The 19,986-nt window shown below is 34.0% G+C and overlaps 1 protein-coding gene across 4 annotated transcripts in view; it reads right to left on the bottom strand.

The window, feature by feature from the left end:
• Positions 1 to 19,986, bottom strand: part of Tbc1d19 (TBC1 domain family member 19) — a 151,079-nt gene that overhangs the window by 75,030 nt on the left and 56,063 nt on the right. For all 4 annotated transcript variants that reach the window (XM_074042503.1, XM_074042504.1, XM_074042505.1 and 1 more), the window contains exons 9-12: positions 18,386 to 18,458; positions 14,479 to 14,517; positions 12,670 to 12,782; positions 1,961 to 2,035 (exon numbers count right to left, since the gene is read on the bottom strand). In XM_074042503.1, the coding sequence (XP_073898604.1) occupies positions 1,961 to 2,035; positions 12,670 to 12,782; positions 14,479 to 14,517; positions 18,386 to 18,458 (300 nt within the window). The remainder of the gene's footprint in view (positions 1 to 1,960; positions 2,036 to 12,669; positions 12,783 to 14,478; positions 14,518 to 18,385; positions 18,459 to 19,986) is intronic.

Consider the following 19,986-nt stretch of genomic DNA (forward strand, 5'->3'; position numbering starts at 1 on the left):
TTTGAGCAAAGCAGCAATCAGGGGTAGATGGAATGAGTAATGAATGTCCCTGGAAGTGATAAATGTGTGCCAAGTCTGAAAAACTTGAAGCAACAGACTAAGGACAAAGAATAAGGAGGCCGGTCTTCTAAATTAGAAGGAAACAAACACGGCAAAGGCAGAGATTGTGCATTCTCAACAGAGGAGGTGTTCATCTATGAGGATGAAAACTGGTTCTTGGGAACCAAAATGTTTTACATGTTACAATAGCATATGGCTCCAAAGCTCATCTTATCCAAAAAAATCTTGCTCTTTGTATTTAATTTTCATTAGAAATTAATTATCCTCCTCAGGGTGTGATAATGTGGAAAAGTTAAGACACACTCATATAAATTATCAGGTCATAGTAAATATTGGAAAACTGTAGGTGTGGATACAAAGGAAGTTGGGGAGGAGGGGAAATCCAGTTTAGTTAGAACCATTTAACTAATAATTTAGCTTAGAGAAGGTTTGATGATGTTCTGTATTTGGTTCTGCCCTGTATTACTCATTCCTTTAACCATTAAAGGAATTCTACCTTGTTTTCAGTTAGATTAAAATAAGTCTGTAAAAAGTAGGAGAATGATATCCATATAACATGGGCGTTGTGTTGTCTTAGATGGAATATTTCTTAAACATGGGCAGCCAGAGCAGCAAGTGTAGAATACAACCTTTAGCAGGAAAGGAAAAGTCTCAGATGCTGCATCACCATGAGCCCCATTTTCACTGGGGCTCCCTCTCCAGAGGGGCACCCCAGTCTGGCAACTCTTCAGGTGGGACACTGCTTGTGCCCATCTTTACAGTGCTCCCGTGGCCTAGATTGCTGCTTTTATTTCCATTTTAGCATTTCTATTTTATTACTTTTGTACATTTTAAATAACTCCTTGGAGAGGAAATTGCCTGAGCTGTCTGATTCTTCTCCTAACCCACCAATTATTGTTTTTGTTAGTATGCTGGTTACAAAGTTTCTAAGGTTTTGAGTGGTCTACTCCACCTATTTTTCCCATAAGTACTGTTATTTTTATGTTTGATCCTGCAGAATGGAAGTTTTTTGCCCAGGAAAAATGTATTTATCATTTAGAGTCTAAATGCTGGTCCCAGCTACTCTTGAGGTAGTTGTCAAGATTAATGATAATCTATATAAAATGTATGTAGCACCGTTAGGTACACAGTAAGCAGCCATCAGATGTTAGCAGCAATTGCTCTTAGTGGCCTGGGCCATCTTCTACTCAGACAAATTTTTGGGTCCTCAATGTGTAATCTTCTCCTTCCCACTTCTGAGAACGAGCAACAAGCATTCTACTCTTTGAATTTTCAAATTTAAAATATATGTCTTTTAAGCAGCCTAATTTTTAATCCAGAATTAGTCATATCCTATATCATGCTTAAAGTATCTACAACTTGACTCTTGATTGACAGATGCTCAGAGGCAAAACCTACATGCATCCCAATCACAAAGCAAAACCTGATGTATCCCTATCATAAAACTTGAGCTGTACTTGACTATGTATTCAGACACCAAAAGAAATTAAAAATGACTTCAATACAAAGACAATATACAAGTAAGCCTAAAGAATTATGAAATAAGACAAAATATTAGTCTTATTTTAATTTAATTTCATTTTTTTCCAAGTGATTTTTTAATTTCATTTGTGTGGCAAACTTAAATTTATAATGACAAGAAATGCTTATTCTCTTAACAAAAAAAGGGGAGGACCGAAACAATCATGAGGATAGCTTCACAGGAAAGAAGACAACATTAATACAGACTACAAACTTGGAACTACAACCTTAACTTTATATATACAATAATCACTTAAATAATTTTTTAAAATTTAATAGGTACCATTGTATATAGTACAGGTCCTGCATAATGAAATAAAACTCTCCATTTTAAATGATATCAATGAAATGGGAAAAAACTATGCATATTTTTACTTACTTTATATATTAAACTGTCCACCAAAAGGTCATGTTGTATCACATTGGTCTTAAGCTGCTCATAATACAAGACATCCTGAATTTAAAAGTAAAATGAATAAAAAGTTAAAGGTTATTAACATTCATAAGGGCAGATTCAAACTTTAATAAATAACAGTCATTAATTGCACTATAAACACTAAGAGGGTAGGACCTCTTTTACTTACTACTATAGCTCCATGGTTGACTAGCAGTAATAGATGTTCAAAACATGCCTATTCCCATCACTAAGATAACATTTAGCACTGGTGGGTATTTAATCCATACTAAATTAAGTATAACTTTAATAATAAACAGAGTACTTACTTATCAAGTAGGTACTAGGCATCATGTACTGTTTTACTCATTATACATGAGTTGACTCATTTAATCCCATACTAAGAGTGAAATCAGTAAGTGATTACTATTCCCATTTACATCTGAGTAGCTACAGCTGAGAGAGAAAATTAACTTGAAGGCAGCAAAGCTAGTAAGATTTGATTGCAGGAAATCTGATGCCAGAACCTGCAGAAACACCCAGAAAGATTACCCTATACTGCTTTTCTAATACCTACATTATTATAAAATAATCAGGTCAAATATAATAAACCACCTCTGGTAGTAAGAACAATTGTATAGCATATGAAATATGTCAGCTTTTTTGTATTAGGATATGATCTCATAATACCATAAAATCTGACTAATTTAATATAGAATAAGCAACAGAAAGAAGAGAAGAAAAAATGAAAAGGAGAGAATTAGAGAGGAAAGGATGGGGGGAGGGAGGGAAACAGAGAGAAGGGACTTGAGACTGTAATCAAGGTGAGCATCAAGTTAACAGCTGGTCAGGACATCAAGGATGAAGGAAGGGATCAAGTGGGTAGTAGCTGTGCTAAAGGGAGATGGAACGCCTTACTACTTCAGCTGACCTCTGTATTCCTCCGAATCCCTCCATTCATCTCTCAGGCACTTTACCCTGTCTCTGCCCTTATCTACAGGCTGCTTGGCTTCATAGTAAGCATGGATCCACAAACCTCTGTAGAAGACATTCCCTCAAACAAGAAGAGTTGTGGGATAGGCTCGTCTGTGACAGGAGGAAGATTTATTGAACTCAGCTGCCTTAGCAGGGTAATACCTTACCCTGTGTTTCCTGAAATTTGATTTGGTTACATCTTAAGATGTTTAATTCACGGTTCCCTGGTTTAAGTCAAAGTGACTTTTGCATTGATAATCTGGGCTATTTTTAGTCACTTTAAATTTTATTTTTAAAAAACCATTAATTAGTTCTCATGATTTTTTTGGTTTTTTTAGTTGAAGAAATACTGTTTTACCTTTTTATTTACCTTTCATCGTATCTATTGATTCCTTCTCTCTGGCTAGAATGCAAGGTCCTTAATGGTGGACAACGACCTTATTCAAATACCAATTCTTGCCAATTGGCAAAAGGTTATCTCTTCTTAAAAATAAGATTAACTAATATATGACCACTAAAATAAGAAAAATAATCTACAGCTGAATAAAGAAAAAGTCATCATCTTTTCTCTTTCCATTCCGTCTTCCTTAAGTAGTAAGGTGATTGTTGTTTTGTACTGTTCTGTGCTACTTGCAGCATTATTCCACTTTTCTCTATGCTTATATAAATATATAATCATGCCTGGAAGTTTTAGTTGTTTTTTTTTAACATGAAATGGAATCATACTATAGTTATTATTCAGATTCTCTAACCTAATGCTGTATCATGGGTTGTGCCTCTATGTTAGCAAATGTACACCTAGTTCATTCTTTTTAATAGCTACATATACCTTAATATTTTTGAAGCTGTGATACAGATGTATCACAATTTTTTAAACCATTCCTCTATGCATGGAAACTCAGATTGTTTCTAGTTGTTTGTCCCTACACATAACACTTCAGTAAAAATCTATATGCAGTATGGTTTGTTTCTATAGGATTAGTGGTCAAAGGTAGGAAAGACTGTGTGTATCTTAAGTTGGTCTAACGAGTGCCTGACAACTTTCAAAAATAATGTGAATTCAAATCCCAGCGAACAACACTAGAGTACATGTTACCTATGTCCTCACCTCTACTAACTCTCTCAAATGTGAACAATGATCTCTCACTGTTGTGTGACTTTGCACTCTCCCAGCCAACATTAAAGTTGAAGATCCTCTCATATATTTCCTGCCATCTGGGCTTCCACTTGAGAGGTCCGTATTTCATAATATGTACCCGTCTTTCAATTAGATTATCTCTTCATAATTTGTTGGACTTTGTTTTCAAGGAGGATTAATCCTTTGTCATTTGTGTTGCAAATACTTTTTCTTCAAAATAACATGCTTGAATTTTGTTTATGGCATATATTGGCAATTCCTTAAAAGTTCTTTACGGGCTTGAGTTTTCTTACTTGTTTTAGGAAAGATGCCAGTACCACATGTTGATGCACATATTCTCCTAAAATTGCTAATTTTTTCATTTAAATATTTATAATCTACCTGGAACGTACTCATATATCTGGTTATCAAAAGATTTTACTGTTTTCTTTCAGAAGAATAATCAATTATCATCATCATTTGTTTTAAAAAAACATGTATTACCAACTGAAATAAAATGCTAGACTGGAATCACTTAACAGTTTACCACTCTTTTTTTTTTTAATTGATTTGGTTATGTAGCAGAGAGGAGGACCAGAAAAAAAGCCAGACAGGCTGTGTTCTGATAATGAGACAGGGGGAAGGGATGGCAAAGCAGAGAGATAAAACTGAAAGAATTGAAACATGAAGAAAGTCACATAGCACTGGGGAAATGAAATAGCCAATGAAGTCACATGCAGCCATATGCAGGCTAAGCTTTGCTTTTGCTTCTGTAACCTGCTTGCAAGGGTATATAATGGGAGACCTCTTTGTTCTTGGAGCTCAGCCTTTAGACACAAGTCCACGAGGCAATTTTGCTTCCTGCTAAATTGTCTCAGTATTCTGTATCTCAGCTTGAGACTCCTGTAAAAGTTACTCTTAGACATTTAAGCTCCAAAGGAACTTTACAATAATTCTATACAGTTAAAAATAAAAGGGATTGCTTAAATATCTGTTTTGAAAAAACCTGTAAGTTTTGTGATATCAAGGTATTTCACCCAAGACTATGATTCAGATCTTAGCTGTGTGACCCTAGGCAAATTAACAAGCTTTTCTAGGCCTCAGTAAAATGATAACAATAGCACCTTCTTTGTAGGGTTGATGTCAGGAATAAATAAATTAATATTAGTAATGTGCTCAGAATAGTGCCTGGTACAAGGTGAATGCTATATAAAGATAGATTACTGTTCTATATCTTTTACAAAGTATTATACTTTTTCTTATATGGACCTTGTGCTTTTCCTGCTAAATTTACTCTGCAGATGTTTTACTGTTCCTGCTATTATGAATGAAGTATTTTGTCACTTTTATATTTCTAATTTGCATTGATAGTGTAAAGAAAAGAGTGGGTTTTATATTTTTATTTTATACCCATGTGTCATACCAAAATCTTTTATTAGTTATAATAATGGGTTTTTATCTCTTGGGATGTTTGGGTATACAATCGTAATCGCTGGCACAGAGGATGACTGTGGCTCTTCTCGGCATAAACCAACACATTTGCATGTCTCACAGCATTAGCGAGGACCTCAAAACTATGATGAATAATAATAATCACAGTATCACGACCTCATTCCTAATTCCATGAAAAGAACTTCAGCATTTCTGCCTAGTTTGTACAAATGTTAGTTTTAAAAATATTCTTATTATGTTTCAGCAGTTCCATTTAATTGAAAGATTTGACTAGAAGTGGCCGTTGAATTTTATCAAGCCCACTGGACAGCCACTGACATTTTTTATCCTTTAATCTGCTGATGTATGTGGTGCCAAGGCCAATGGTTGTGACACCTGACACTCGAGTGCTATCAGTGCGTACTGAGCCAATTCAGCAGCTGGGCTAGGCTCCCTCTCCCTCAGTGGTTCTCTGGGCTGCATGCTTGGTCAAAGAGGATAACCTTCCCTGTTGAAGGGGACAACCCTTCAGTTGAGAATTATTATTTACATATTTTAATAAACTATTTTACATTTTATTCAAGGACTTTTATATTCCCTCTATAAAACACAGAAAAATAAAGTAAGTCCTGCAGGCATCTGAAAAAATATTGCTTAGAAAACTTTTGATTATTTTACCATTTTATTTTAATTTGTTATTTAAATTTTTTTGTTTTACATATGTACTGGCAAAAAACACTAAAATAAAAGCTGGTATGGTGGCTCACCCAGTTACTTGGGAGGTTGTGATCAGGAGGATTGCAGTTCAAGGCCAGCCTGGGCAAAAGGTTAGCAAGACCCCTTATCAACAAATAAGCTGGAATGGTGGCACATGTACCTAGCCCCAGCTACAAGGGAGGCACATGTTGGAGGATCATGGCCTGAAGCTGGCCTGAGCAAAAAATGCAAGACCCTCTCTGAAAAAATAACTAAAGCAAAAAGGACTGAGATGTGGCTTAAGTAGCAGAGTGCTTGTCTAGCAGGTGCAAAGCTCTGAACTCAAACCCTAGTACCAAAAGAAAGAAAAGAAAAAGAAAGAAAGAGAAGTAAAAGCAATTAAAGGAAATATTTCTTGTAATATGTACTGAAAACATATTCATATCTGCATTATTACTTATGAATTATAAATGTCCACAGAGAATTTAATTTTAATTTCTATTCTAAATAACAATTTGTAATTGTATTTGTAATATTTTTATTACAAATTAATAACATGTTCTTCATGACCAGAACAAGAAAACTAATAAATATTTTAATAAGAGCAGTCATTAAAATACTAATTTTAGGATCAGATACTTACATAAAGAAATATATCTTTAAAATACTATGAATAGTATGGTGTACACATGCATGGAGTTATCACAATGGAACCCCCCTGTATTATTAATGTATGCTAATTAAAAATAAAATTTAAAAAAATCAAATAAATAAAAAATAAAATACTATGAATAAATTTTTTTAAAACCTGAAGAAAAATTTTATTGGTCCTATTGTTCAAAAGGGTCAATGAGCCCACAAATATAACTGAATCGGTTCAAATTCAGATGAATATTAAAGTATTATATAACAAATCAACAAATATGAAATGCTGGGTGATGGACTGAAAGAAACTGTGCCATTCTGGTTCAGTACCGCTCAGCTTTTAATAAAAATTTCAAAATTATATAACATCTACAAAAAATATCCCATCTGTCAAGTTTGATTATTTTAGATCCTCTCAGATAATAACTACAAAAAATATATTAGATTTTCTCAATGTATCTCTTTACTTTAATTTTAATATCAATTAAGATATGAAGGAAATTACAAGAACTTATTGATGTTAGCATATAACAAAGATATTTTATACATAAGAAATAATCGTCCAATTACGTATTTTTGTACTTTTCCTTAAGTTACTTTCTTGTATACTACATCATATAACTAAAATATTAAAACTATAGTATATTTTATTTTAAAATTTATTGGATATTTAATGCTATTAATAGGAAATAGAGATGTAGCAGGAACAAGCTGCTTGATTTCAGAGAACTTTAGGTGAAAGCAGGACTTTTGTTCTCAAGTGACATGGGCGTAAGTTTAGTTAGAGTTCTCAGAATACGAGTTAAGCTAATCCTTACTAGTGCCAAACACTGTGTGATATCGTTATTAACATGTGGCCAAAGTTTTATGCTTAAGGTCCCTTCGTTTATTTAAAACAAAATATTCACATGAACTTAACATTGTAAGTTTTCCAAACATAAGTACATAACTACTAAATTAGATTCAGTGAAAAATCATCATTTTTCCACTCAATTACAGTTCTTCAAGATCTGGAAACATCTGTTATACCAGCTATAGGCCTGGCTGCTGCCTTGGAGCAGTAGGAGGACATAGAGACCGCCTGTACCCCTACAAGGCCCTACTCACTTTTGTGAGTTGCTAAGGGTTGTCTCCTGAAGGATAAGGCACTATCCAAATGCTGTGGATAATGTCTATGACTTTAGACACATAATAATGCTAGTGACAAAAATCAATTTTCATTTCTTTCTAGAGGAAAAATAAAAATTAAAATTAAATCAGAAAATCTGAAATCTAGAAGGCACTTCTTTCCCCATTTACAAATGTGATTTGGGCCCAATTAATGGTGTTACCTGATGATTTAACTAGTTCTCCTACTTCCTGCTCTACACTACTTACGTTCAATAGTTTTTAGCATAAACGTAATGTTCTTTCTCTTCACAGTATATGGGATCAAGCCCAGGGCCATGGGCTTGCTAGGTGAGCACTCCACCACGGAGCCCCAGCCCCAGTCCTAACACTTCTTAGTGTAATGAGAAAACATGGATAAGAGAGTCAAAATTATAACATGGTTAAAATGGTTACAGTTGATAAGAAATTTTATATTAATATTTTACTTTTATACTATAAAATATGTAAGTATTTATAAAATTAAGTGATTAATAAAAGGAGCTTTTAGGAATATAGTATAAACTCCAGTGACACATAATATGTAAGAAGAATAAATTATGATAATAAAAAGTAATCTCTGAAAAACCACGTTCTAAATTTTTAGCATCAGAGGATATTCAAATTCAGTTCATATTTGATTTCTGTATTTTATGCTGATTTATACTATCTCCTTAATTTAAGAGAAAAGGAACTACATTCTCAGGAAATGAAGGAACTCACAGAACATCCATAATATTTTATGTTAATTGTTCACTAAACATTTACATGACTACCATTTCTCGATAAAATACAAGATACTGACATTATAGTTGGTGAAAGAAGAAAAAGGAAAGCCCTGTCTTCAGGTCCTCCCAGTCTAGAAAGTGAAACCAGACAAAATCAAAGTGCAGGTTTCTCTATCTTTAGGCCTCTGCCCAGGTTGTGATGGGAATAAAAGAAGAGTGTCTAACTGAGCAGTAATGGAGCCAGGCCAAGACAGGCTGGAGAGAAGAACATTAGAAAGTCTTCTTGGAAAAGGTGGTAGAACAAGACAAAAGGTGGAGAAAAGTGAGGGGCAGAAACAGACAATAAAGGCATTTATTTAATGGTCCTCTCTTGAGGACCACACACACGATGAAGGAAAAATTTCTTTTGGAACATATGATGGAGTTCTGTAGGAAATAGAAGCCTTAGGCTGAGATAAAGTTCGGGCTGAAAGCAAAGTTGAAGCCATTAGGAAATAGGTATCTTGTGGGTGAGACAGTTCAGAGAAAAGGCATAGAATGATGAAAAGATTAAAATGGGATTCAAAGATATAAGCTCAAAAAGGAAACAGATGCCACTAGAGTCCTGCAGAGGAACCCAAGGGGAGATAAAGATAGGAAAAAGGAGAAAAAAGAGCTAAGAAACAGAGTGAATTAAAATAAAGATCAAGAATATTTCGAGGAATTGTTTTCTGGACACTCCTCCAGGCCTTAGGACTGCATCTGATAGACTGAAAGAACTGCTTTACTAAGTCAAAATTCTTTAATATGGTAGTGTTTATTTGTCTTATTACGTTAGATAACTTGCTAAGAAGTAGTTCAATGCTCATGAGAATAGCCTTATTTAGGCAGGGGGATCTCAGTTCCAGGTCAACCCTGGCAAAAAATTATCTCAACAAATAAACTAGGCATAGTGGGTCATGTCTGTAATTCCAGCTATACAGGAGGCATGGATAGGAGGATCACAGTTTGAGGCTGACTCCGGGCAAAAGCATGAGACCTTATCCAAAAAAATACGTAAAGTATAAAGTGGGGGGCTGTCTTCGGGAAGTGGCTCAAATGGTAGAGCACCTGCCTAGAAAACATGAGGCCCTGAGTCCAAACTCCAGTACCAGAGAGAGACAGAGGCAGAGAGAACAGTCTTGTTTAATATCTGTTAATACTTGTATCATTAGGATTCGCTCCAAAAAATTAAATGAGGATGCATTCATTCAACAAATATTGCTGAACATCTTTTATGTGATAGCCACAGTGCTGACGATGGAGCGTGGTACAAATAAGAAAGTGAATAAATGTTTGTTGGATAAGTAAACACATGGTAAAGTTCTCATGTAAATGTTGAGTGGCAGGGAGGCTTTCTGAGAAGGTGGTGTCACAGACTTTGAGTGTAAGAGCCTGCAAGGTGAGGGGACAGGCAGATGGGAATAGGCAAAGAAGCTGAGATATCTGATTTCCATTTTAGAAAAAACAGGGTGGAGAGAGGATTTCTAGAGAGCAAGGCTGGAGGCAGGAAGACCAGGTTGTTTGAATTCAGGCAAGAGGTGATCATATTCTGAGATGGAGTACTAGACATGTGAATACAGAAACATTGTTGAATTTGAATGAATTTAGGAGTTAAATCAAGAAAAGATTATTAAGTAATACAATGTGAGATACAGGTAGAAAGAGAGTGAGGAATGACACCAAAGCCCTGGCTGTGGTACCTGTGGACAGTGGTATTGAGCAAAGAACTCAAGAAGGGTTTAGATGCCTTGCAGGCCCTGGCTCTTCAGACAATTGTATCTGAAGCTCAGGAATGAGATCCAAGATCTATGAATTTGAGGCAAGGCAGCTAAAGCTGTGGGAGTTGATGAGATTTGCCAAGGAAAGTGAGAATGAGAAGAAACAAACCATCAAGAACTCCAACTTAAGGTCTGGGGTGTAGCTAGCAGTAGAGCATTTGCTGAGCATGCATAAGACCCTGGGTTTGATCCCTGACACCAAACACACACACACACACACACACACACACACACACACACACACACACACACAATCTCTAAAGAAAATCTTAAATATTGATAATAGTCTGAGCTATTTTTAAATACCTGCAGCAAAGCATAGGAAAGTTTTCTGTTTTTAATTAGCAAACTGACAATAACAAGCACATTTAAAATATAATGTTCACTAAATATATTTTGACACACACTTAGAGGTGTATAGAAAATAAAATATATAAATGTAATCCTTTAAACTGATCACATATTTTCTTAAAAAGAAAAAAGAAATGCATTGAAAGTGCTAAATCAGTTAAACACTAGGAACTTAAGGAAAATATTACATCCAAGGGCATCTAAATAGAATTTTTGTTTTACAATAGGTTTAGATTTACTGACAACATTCAAAGATAGTACAATGAGTTGAAACAAGATTTTAAAGGATAGATTTATGGCAGTGAAATATTCTGTTATGTCTCTACTTCCTCAATTACAACTATAATTACATGTGCAGTTTAAGTGACTGAAAGTTAATTGAACAAAGTTTTAATCAAGTATTCTTGATGAAAAGCAAGTGTTGTTCCCCTTTCTCTTCCTCTCTTTATCTCTTTGTTGTGTCACCTACAACAACATTAGTTCATTAAAGTTACACTTCCAGAGCTGAAGTTATATGTAAGTGCTGAAAGGTATCCTAATCAATAAAATTAAGATTGGTTTTCTGAAAACATTAATTTCTATTTACAGTTAAATAGACTTGTCATTTTGCATTTAGAAAATTCAGATGGTTTTCTGCTCCAAAATTCAAGTATAAACCACCTTTGAACACTGTAATAAAAACTCTTTATCTGGGATTATTAGAGTATTTCTGGAAATATCCTAAATATGGTTTGAAAAAACAGCAATTCCTCTGCAAAGAGACAGCATTTGTTAATCTAACTCCTGAACTCCTGAAGTTGGCAGGTGAAGAAGAGTTACATTTTCTACAAGAGTTGATACACTTGCCCAGGTTATACTTAGATCTATTTTGCAAATAGTTACCACAGAAGATCAGCAATATCAGTTAGTCTAAAACTTCTCTGAAATGAACCACACGTTTTACTCTTTCAAAAAGGAAATGATTTTTTGACAATGCTGTTCACGGAAGGGGATTTAAACCATGCACATATACATACAATATATATGTACACACACGTATGTGCTATCCATTAAGAATACTCCAGGCAGAATCAATGTCTCAAGTAATTTTTCTTTATTAAATCATTATCTGTCTGTTGGTTATTTCCTTTCATATTCATTTAATTTCCTAAAATAAAATGCTCTTATATTTAGAAAAATAATATCCCTGTATAATCTGTCAAATTTTAGAACCATAAGAACAGTGCATCTTTGAAAGTTAATTGCAGGAACAAAAAATTCATTTACTCATTTCATTGTAAAATCTCAATTCTATCACACATCTTTATTGATTAAATTATCAGATTTCACTTCTCAAAAAAATTTTTTCTTTTTGATGGGACTGGGGTTTGAACTTAAGCCTTTGCACTTACAAACCAGGTGCTCTACCACTTGAACCACACCTCCTGTCCATTTTGCTCTGGTTATTTTGGAGATGGGGACTTGTGAACTATTTGCCCAGGCTGGCCTCGAGTTGTGATTCTCTCAATCTCAGCCTCCAAAAGTAGAATTTTGGCATGAGCCACCAAGTGACCAGCTTATTTTTTTTATTATTATATATAAAGGATCACACTATTTAATTAATTATTAATAACAAAAACTTTCATGTTAAGCATACTGATTAAATTATATGGTAAGTCTTATCTTAGTACCCTAAACTATGATTTTGAAAATAAAAAGGGGGTTACAGAACAGACTACTAAAATAAAACTTTGTCTACTTTGAATAAGTAGTCTGGAAAAATAAACATAAACAGCTGAAGTTTGACCCACCATTTTTTCTTCTTACCTCAGGTTGACTGGAAATATTCAAAATGAGAGCCCACAGCTCAGCTCTCAGTGCTGTGGGGCTTCCTTGTCTGACATACTGCTGAGCAGCAGCACTATCCTGTTCTGCTAGAACTATCAAAAAGTATATTAAAAGCTCATTAGAAAATTCATAATGGAAGAAACACCACTGAAGTCTGTAAGTCTCCTGGGAAGGAAGCTAACATTTAGTCTCTATATCTGACAGAATTATATCTGATATTTTTCTTCTTTTACTCTCTGGACTTTGACATGGCCCTATTTATAGTTCTAAAAGTCCCTCCAGTTCACACCCAGAGTGATAAAGTCTCACTCTATCTATCTATCAATCAGTGCTAGGGATGGAACTGAGGGCCTTGCACATGCCAAATAAGCATTCTACACTCAACTACATCCCCAGCCCCTGGTAAAAGCTTGATATACCTTAATATTACTTTGCTTTAACTATAGTTCCATGGTCTAAAACTACTAATATATAAAATAATTTTGGGATTCTATGTTTAAGTAAAGTCATACCTAGCACCTTAAATTTCTTATACATATGCTATTAAATCATGAATGTTCTGATATTTGGAAGTCATCAAGTATCATGACTAAGAATTGTAATATATAAGAATGTAAGGGGCTGGGATGTAGCTCGGTGGTACAGAACTTGCCTAGCATGTGTGAGGCCCTGGGTTCGATCCCAGCACCAAAAAAGAAAAGACAAAAAAAAAAAAAAAAGAATGTAAGATATCCATCCTATTAGACAATGTCTTAGTTATTTGCAAAAGTCAACAGAGAAGAGGGATTTTAAAATCAGCAAAAAGTGAAGATCTGATAAACTTTTAACAAGGCCCAAATTACTCTTAAGCACCCATGTTCAAAAATTTGTATATCACCTTTTTGCTTTTATTGTCATTAATGAAAACATCAGCTATTCAGTCTGTAAAGAAAGGCCCACCACAAAATAAAACAAACGAAAATAAGATATACTAAACAACTTCTGGTGTTTGCCTAACAGTACTTTCTTATGTTTCCTCTTAAAGGGAAAGGGAAAATTTTTGTATGAAATGAAAAAATTACCTGACCAGAAGAAATAAAGAGATTATAAAAAATAAAAATGAGATGGAACATATTCTTTAATTTGCAATTATGTTTCATGAAAGAGTTAAAAAATCATACAAATGAAGTTTTAAGTAAATAGAATTTTGAAAAATTGAACTCAGGTGTTTGGTACATGACATCATTGTCATAGAAGGTTCACTCTGACACAAAGCCTTACCTGCACTTCACAGTTCAAAGATCAAACATGGTTTCTAAAAACAAGGAAGGAATCTTTAAAAGATGGGAAAATTATTCCTCAGGATCAGAAGACTGCTTTGGTTAGTAAGTCTTAGAGGAGTCAGCGGGAACTGGCAGTTACTTTCTTTCCGGATGCAGGAGCATATGCTCATTAACGCTAATGAGAGGTGTGTGGTGCATCAAAGCAAAAACCTGCCTCTTTGATTGTAAAATGAAATTCTACTGCTGATGTTTTAATCTACCATTACTGAGGAATGTGCATCTGCATTTATTTGCTTTTCAGTGGTCCAGCTGTGTTCTTCATCTAACATTTATTATGAGGCTAACACAATGCCTTGTCTTCCTAAACAAAGATTCCCTTCAGATTACCTGCATAGTTAAATATCACTTGCTCCTCTTTAAGTTTTTAGCTTTTCAGAGATTAAACTTCAGCTGGGGATATTAGAGTAGATACTTGCCCCAACTAGCTCTATTTTTTAAGTTATAGTAATTATGACTAAATGCTTACCTTTCTGCCCAATACGCACATGCTCATTTTCAAAGAGTTCTAAATGTTAAAAGAAAATAAAACTATTAGACACAAATATGATCAATCATCATACTTTGAATAAGAGGTATCTGTTTTGGTACTAATATGTTTAATTATTTTTAAAGTTGGATAGCTCTGTAGAAAACTACAAGATTTTTTTTTTTTTTTTTTGAGAGAAGGTCTTGCTGTGTAGCCTAGGCTGACCTCCAACTTGTGATCCTCCTGCCTCAGACTCCCAGGTGCTAGGATTGCAGGCATATGCCATGCCACCTGGCTCTGAAAACTGTAAAAATATTTATCCTATATGTAGAAAAATCTTTTTTTCTAATTGTTTAAAAGTGAGTTTAAGCATTTATATGGAAGAAAAAATGAATTAATTTTGTCTTTGTTAAAACAGTACCTTCTTTTAAAAATTCTTTTTATTATTGTGCTGTGTGGGGGTATATTGTGGCATTTACAAAAGTTCTTACAAATGTATCATATTAGAATTCACCCCCTTCACCATTCTCCTTAATTCCCCCCATTCCTGGAGCAGTTTCACAAAATAATCTTTTATTTTTTTTTTCTTAATAAAAACTACTGGCAACTTCATTTGTAAAATCCTACTTCCACTCCAATCTACCATTGAAGTACATCTAATAATAGTTTATCTTATAATGGTAATATCCCACTATATGACGACTTTGGGAAATTCAAGGACATTTAAATGCAGACCAAATTTACACCATTACTCCCAACAGTGATAATAAAATAACAATAATAACAGAGTAATAGAGGCAGCCAGTTTTCTTCTACTTGAGATACTTTAAAATCTAGTTTTGAGATGTAAAATTGTAACACTAAGGCAAAATTAGTAGATTTAATTAAAGAAAGAGCAATGTATGTTTGATATATTTTCAATATCAGGTAATTTTTTAGATTTAAAAAGTAATCCATAAAGTTATTCTTTTGCAAAACAGAATATCTGGAACACAGTACTATATATATTATATATGTTAACTTATTCCTTATGACTGAGGTAATTAGTTGTACAGATCATAAAATAATAAGGAAAGTATATGGGATCCTTACTAACATCGCTATCACTATTTCTATCACTATATAAATATTTTTATTTCAAAGACTACACATAAAATAATAATACAGGCTCATTTTAATAAGTTATAATTGCTGAAGCTTGGTCAGCCAAATTCTTGTTTTCTAATAAAAGTGAATGATACTGTGGAATGACAATAGTGTTTTATTACCCAAGGTTGTATGAAGCAGCAATATTCAAAAAGACCTCTTTACAGACTTTTACTATTCAATTATGTGAAAAATAATACATTTGCTTGCTAAATGCCATTTTCCAGCCCCAAAATGAGCAGGCAGCTTAAAGAAGTCAGAATTTCTAATCTATACTCTCATTGTACATTTCTCAGAGCAGCTCTGAGGACAATGTATTAATATATACATTTATCTTAATAGATATTTATTAGACAAAAAAAAAAAGTTCCCTGATACAATGAGTTTAGGAGATAGAAAGCTAAAGTAATTTAGAACTTCTCCTAAGAAGTCTTTAAGATAGGGTAATGTACTGTCTATCTTAAGAAGCCATATGGCCTGGCTCTTCCCAAATTTTACTTGACAAAATCCCCTCTTTCACAGGGCATCTTATGTGTGTTCCACAGAACATACCTCAGGAAATGCATCAACAGAAAAAAATTGTTTTTCTTTTAGAAATAATAAGTTATACAAAATGTCTATTAGCAGAACTCTCATCTAGTAGGATTTATTATTAAGGATATTCAGACAATAAATTACAGACATGTGACCCAATGCTGATCCTGCTTACCCTGTTAACACTGACTTTGTAAGTGGCCTCCATAGTAAGCATGTGTGTTATAATAAGTGCAAACTTGTGAGTTTGCAGAAACAATGGATTTACCTAATTTAAAAAAATTAAAAAATATTAATGTCTAATTAAAATTATTATTAAATAAAAAATCTTTAGCATAATGGTAGACTTTTCTCCTGACTTTTATGAAAGCTGATATGATACTAAATGAGGACTGCACTGTGAATATAATAAGTAAATAACAGTAATAGGTAAGTATTACTGTTATAGTGACAGATTTAAAAGATGAGTAAAAACAACATAGTTCCTACGAGTTACAATCTTAATAATAAAACTTACCTCTAGCTAAACACAAAGTATTACAAACATTTTCAGACACTAAACATCATCTTTCCAATTTAACAAAAACCATAGATGTAGTTATGACCAATACCATTTTTCTTTCAAAGTAATACTGTCACCTAGCAATTTTCAATTAGAAAAATCTGAGCACTGTACCGCTAAAAATAATCTCATTGGATGAACACTTATTTAAGCACAATTTTTAGCAGTTCTGATTTGAGAAGTAGAGAGAGAAAAAATAACTGCATCAACTAGGAGATTATCAACCTTCTCCAGGCAGCTCGATCACTCTTTCTTCTGCTCCAGCTTCCCTTACATGCAGTAACAGCAAATAATTCCACACTGAATCTTCACTGCCACATACCACCACAGCTTTCCTAAGAGCACAGATTATGACTCAAAGCTACCTATTCACCAGCCACTGGCCCTTGGCAGGGTCTCAACATACATTTTTATATTATGAGTTAATCAGAAAAGGGAAATATGTGCTATAGATGAAGAAGTATACCAAGTTATCTAAAGCACAGCCACTATAAGGTTTAGAATAATTTAAAACAATTCTTAAAGATTATTTCAAAAGTGGAAAATACAATTCAAGATTATGTTACTCTTTCCTTTTTTTTGTGCAGTTTATTTTTAATTTTTTAAAAATTTTTATTGTTTTATTATTCACATGTGCATACAATGCTTGGGTCATTTTTCCGCCCTGCCCCCACCCCCTCCCTTACCACCCGCTCCGCCCCCTCCCTCTCCCCTCCACTCCCTCGGTACCCAGCAATCTTCCCTTTCCTTTTTGTATACATGGTTATTACTGGCCATGATCAAAAAGAGTTACTCTTAACTTATTCTATAAGATATCGGATTCCGTCTTCTAAAACAAGAAAAAGCTATCAGGTGGCAGGAGGGAGGCAGCATAGTGTAGCATGCTTTGGAGACAGACTTGTAGTCGGCTCCACCACTTACTAGGTTTTTAAATGTGAGGAATTTTCTTAACATCCCCACTTCTTCAACTATAAAATGGGAGTGTACTCCTCCCTACATCATATAAGAAAACTAAAGCCATAATGCAGTCCTACCACATACTACAGCAATGACTAAAACAAAGAAGATGGGAGATGCCCAGCACTGGCGAGGAGGTCCAGCAACTGTGACTCGTGCACTGTTGGTGCAAGTGTACACTGGCACTTCCACTGCAGAAAATCTTCAGCCATTACCCACTAAAGCTGACCATACACAGTCTCTAGACCAAGAAAATGCATTCCTGGGCACATGCCCAACAGAAGAGTAGACACCAAAGAGAGAAATTAGAGTTGTATGGACAATTACAGTTTAAAAGACACTAACTTAAAAGCCTAAGTCTACTTGAGGTATGTGCTACTGTTCACTTAACTTAATAATATGAAAATAAAAACAGATAATGATGACTAGGAAGGAATAATGATGAGTGCTGCTAATGAAGATTCTGACAAAAACAAAAACTTTTCACAATCATTTTAAAAACCCTCAAATAAAACGCCAAAAATTTGATAATTACAACATACAGGATGCTATTCAATAATTAACAGTAACTAACAAAAGACAAAGGCTTGCTTAGTTTTCAGGTATAAAAAAATCTATGAGATTAATCTGGAAATATCAAGATACTCCTTACAATCACTCTCAGTTGTGACTTACATGAACTAAGCACTATATGGGAGAAATACTAACCAGGAGGCACTTGTGTAGAATCATCTATCCCCAATTGTCCTGTATTTAAGCCAAGTTCTATGAAGCATTCTTTCTGAAAAATAACATATGAAGAATTAACACACATCTCAGACTTTGCCATATAGTAAAAGGTTACTACCTTCACCTAAGTATCAGCTTAAATAAAAATCACAAAGTAAAATGAATCTGTATTTCATTTAAATATCTAAAAGAGCAAAGGACAGTATTTTACATCTAAATAGTGCATCAGTTCAAAATTAAGGAACAAACCAACTACACAGCATTGTAGTAATGTTGTTACTATACAATGTTTAATATTTTCACGTGAAATAAACGAGAACAGAAAACATACAAGCAGTTAGACGCCATCTCAAAAAATAAGAAAATCAGGCATACAATATGTTTACTAATGTAGAGCCTTTAGTAATATTTTTCTTTCCCCGAATCTTTCCTGTGGAATCACAGTAAAACAACGTTTACTTTGATGCTACTATTATTTTTAAAAACTTTTTCAAAAATTGTTCTTGATTTTGCCTTTTTAGGTAATAGATGAATCAGTAAGATAAGGAATGATAATTATCCTTTTGAGTAAAGAAATACTTATGTTTGAACCTTTCCTGAAACACATGGTCACTCACAGTCAGTCCAGCATGTAGCACTTCCCAGTTTTCTCTTCTAACATCATTGTCTAAAACTGCCAATATAAATCTGTATCTGTGCCTTCTGTGGTATAGCACCACACTCAACTCTTAATGAACCAAACATTGAAAGTCTCCAAAACAAGCTTATTTTTAAGTAAAACTGGACTATTAAATGGCTCTGCTAAAGTACAGATAAATTAGATTTATTCTTCAGACTTCCTCTACTTATCTAATAATGTCTAGGGAAAGTAATTTTGTTTGTCTGGTATGTTTTAAACATATAAGAGCCCCATATCATTCACATTATTTTTATTCCTAAGCAATTAAATATTCTATTAATATTTGCCTCAGTATCTATAACTATTCTAATTGCTAAAACCATATTTCCCCTTTAAAAATGGAATTAGTTTTGATCTTTTCTAGTTATTATTATTTAGAGACTTATTAATGTTTCTCACAAACAGTAACTCAGTCTAATACATACACATACATACATTTTTTCATTCTGCATTGATTGTAAATAACCACCATTACTTTGAACTGAAATTGATTTTACCTACACTAAAAGACTGACTTATGCTATCCCTTCTTAATGAATGCAGTCCTCTCATATTTATCATAGTATCTGCCATAGCAGAGGAGTTCAGAGAACACTGAAACACATTACTGAGCTCCAGTTCCAGCCTGCCACCTCCACATGACTGAATTAGTTGTCTTCACTTTAGAGTTAATAAATCTCAGTTTAAGAAATTTCCTTTTAATATAGATGAGTCTATATAACATTGTGACTAGGCTTAAGGAGATCCATGTTCAGATCACAGGATTCACTGAGCCTCACCAAATTCCATACTCTTACTGACCAAAGTCATGTATACTGGAGTTAGAATTATCACCAGCCAGGCAATGGACAGGGAAGGCAAGGGGACAACTATCTCTAATAAATGCAGTAAAGGACTAACC

The sequence above is a fragment of the Castor canadensis genome, chromosome 9, assembly GCF_047511655.1.
Source record: "Castor canadensis chromosome 9, mCasCan1.hap1v2, whole genome shotgun sequence".
Taxonomy (NCBI): Eukaryota; Metazoa; Chordata; class Mammalia; order Rodentia; family Castoridae; genus Castor; species Castor canadensis.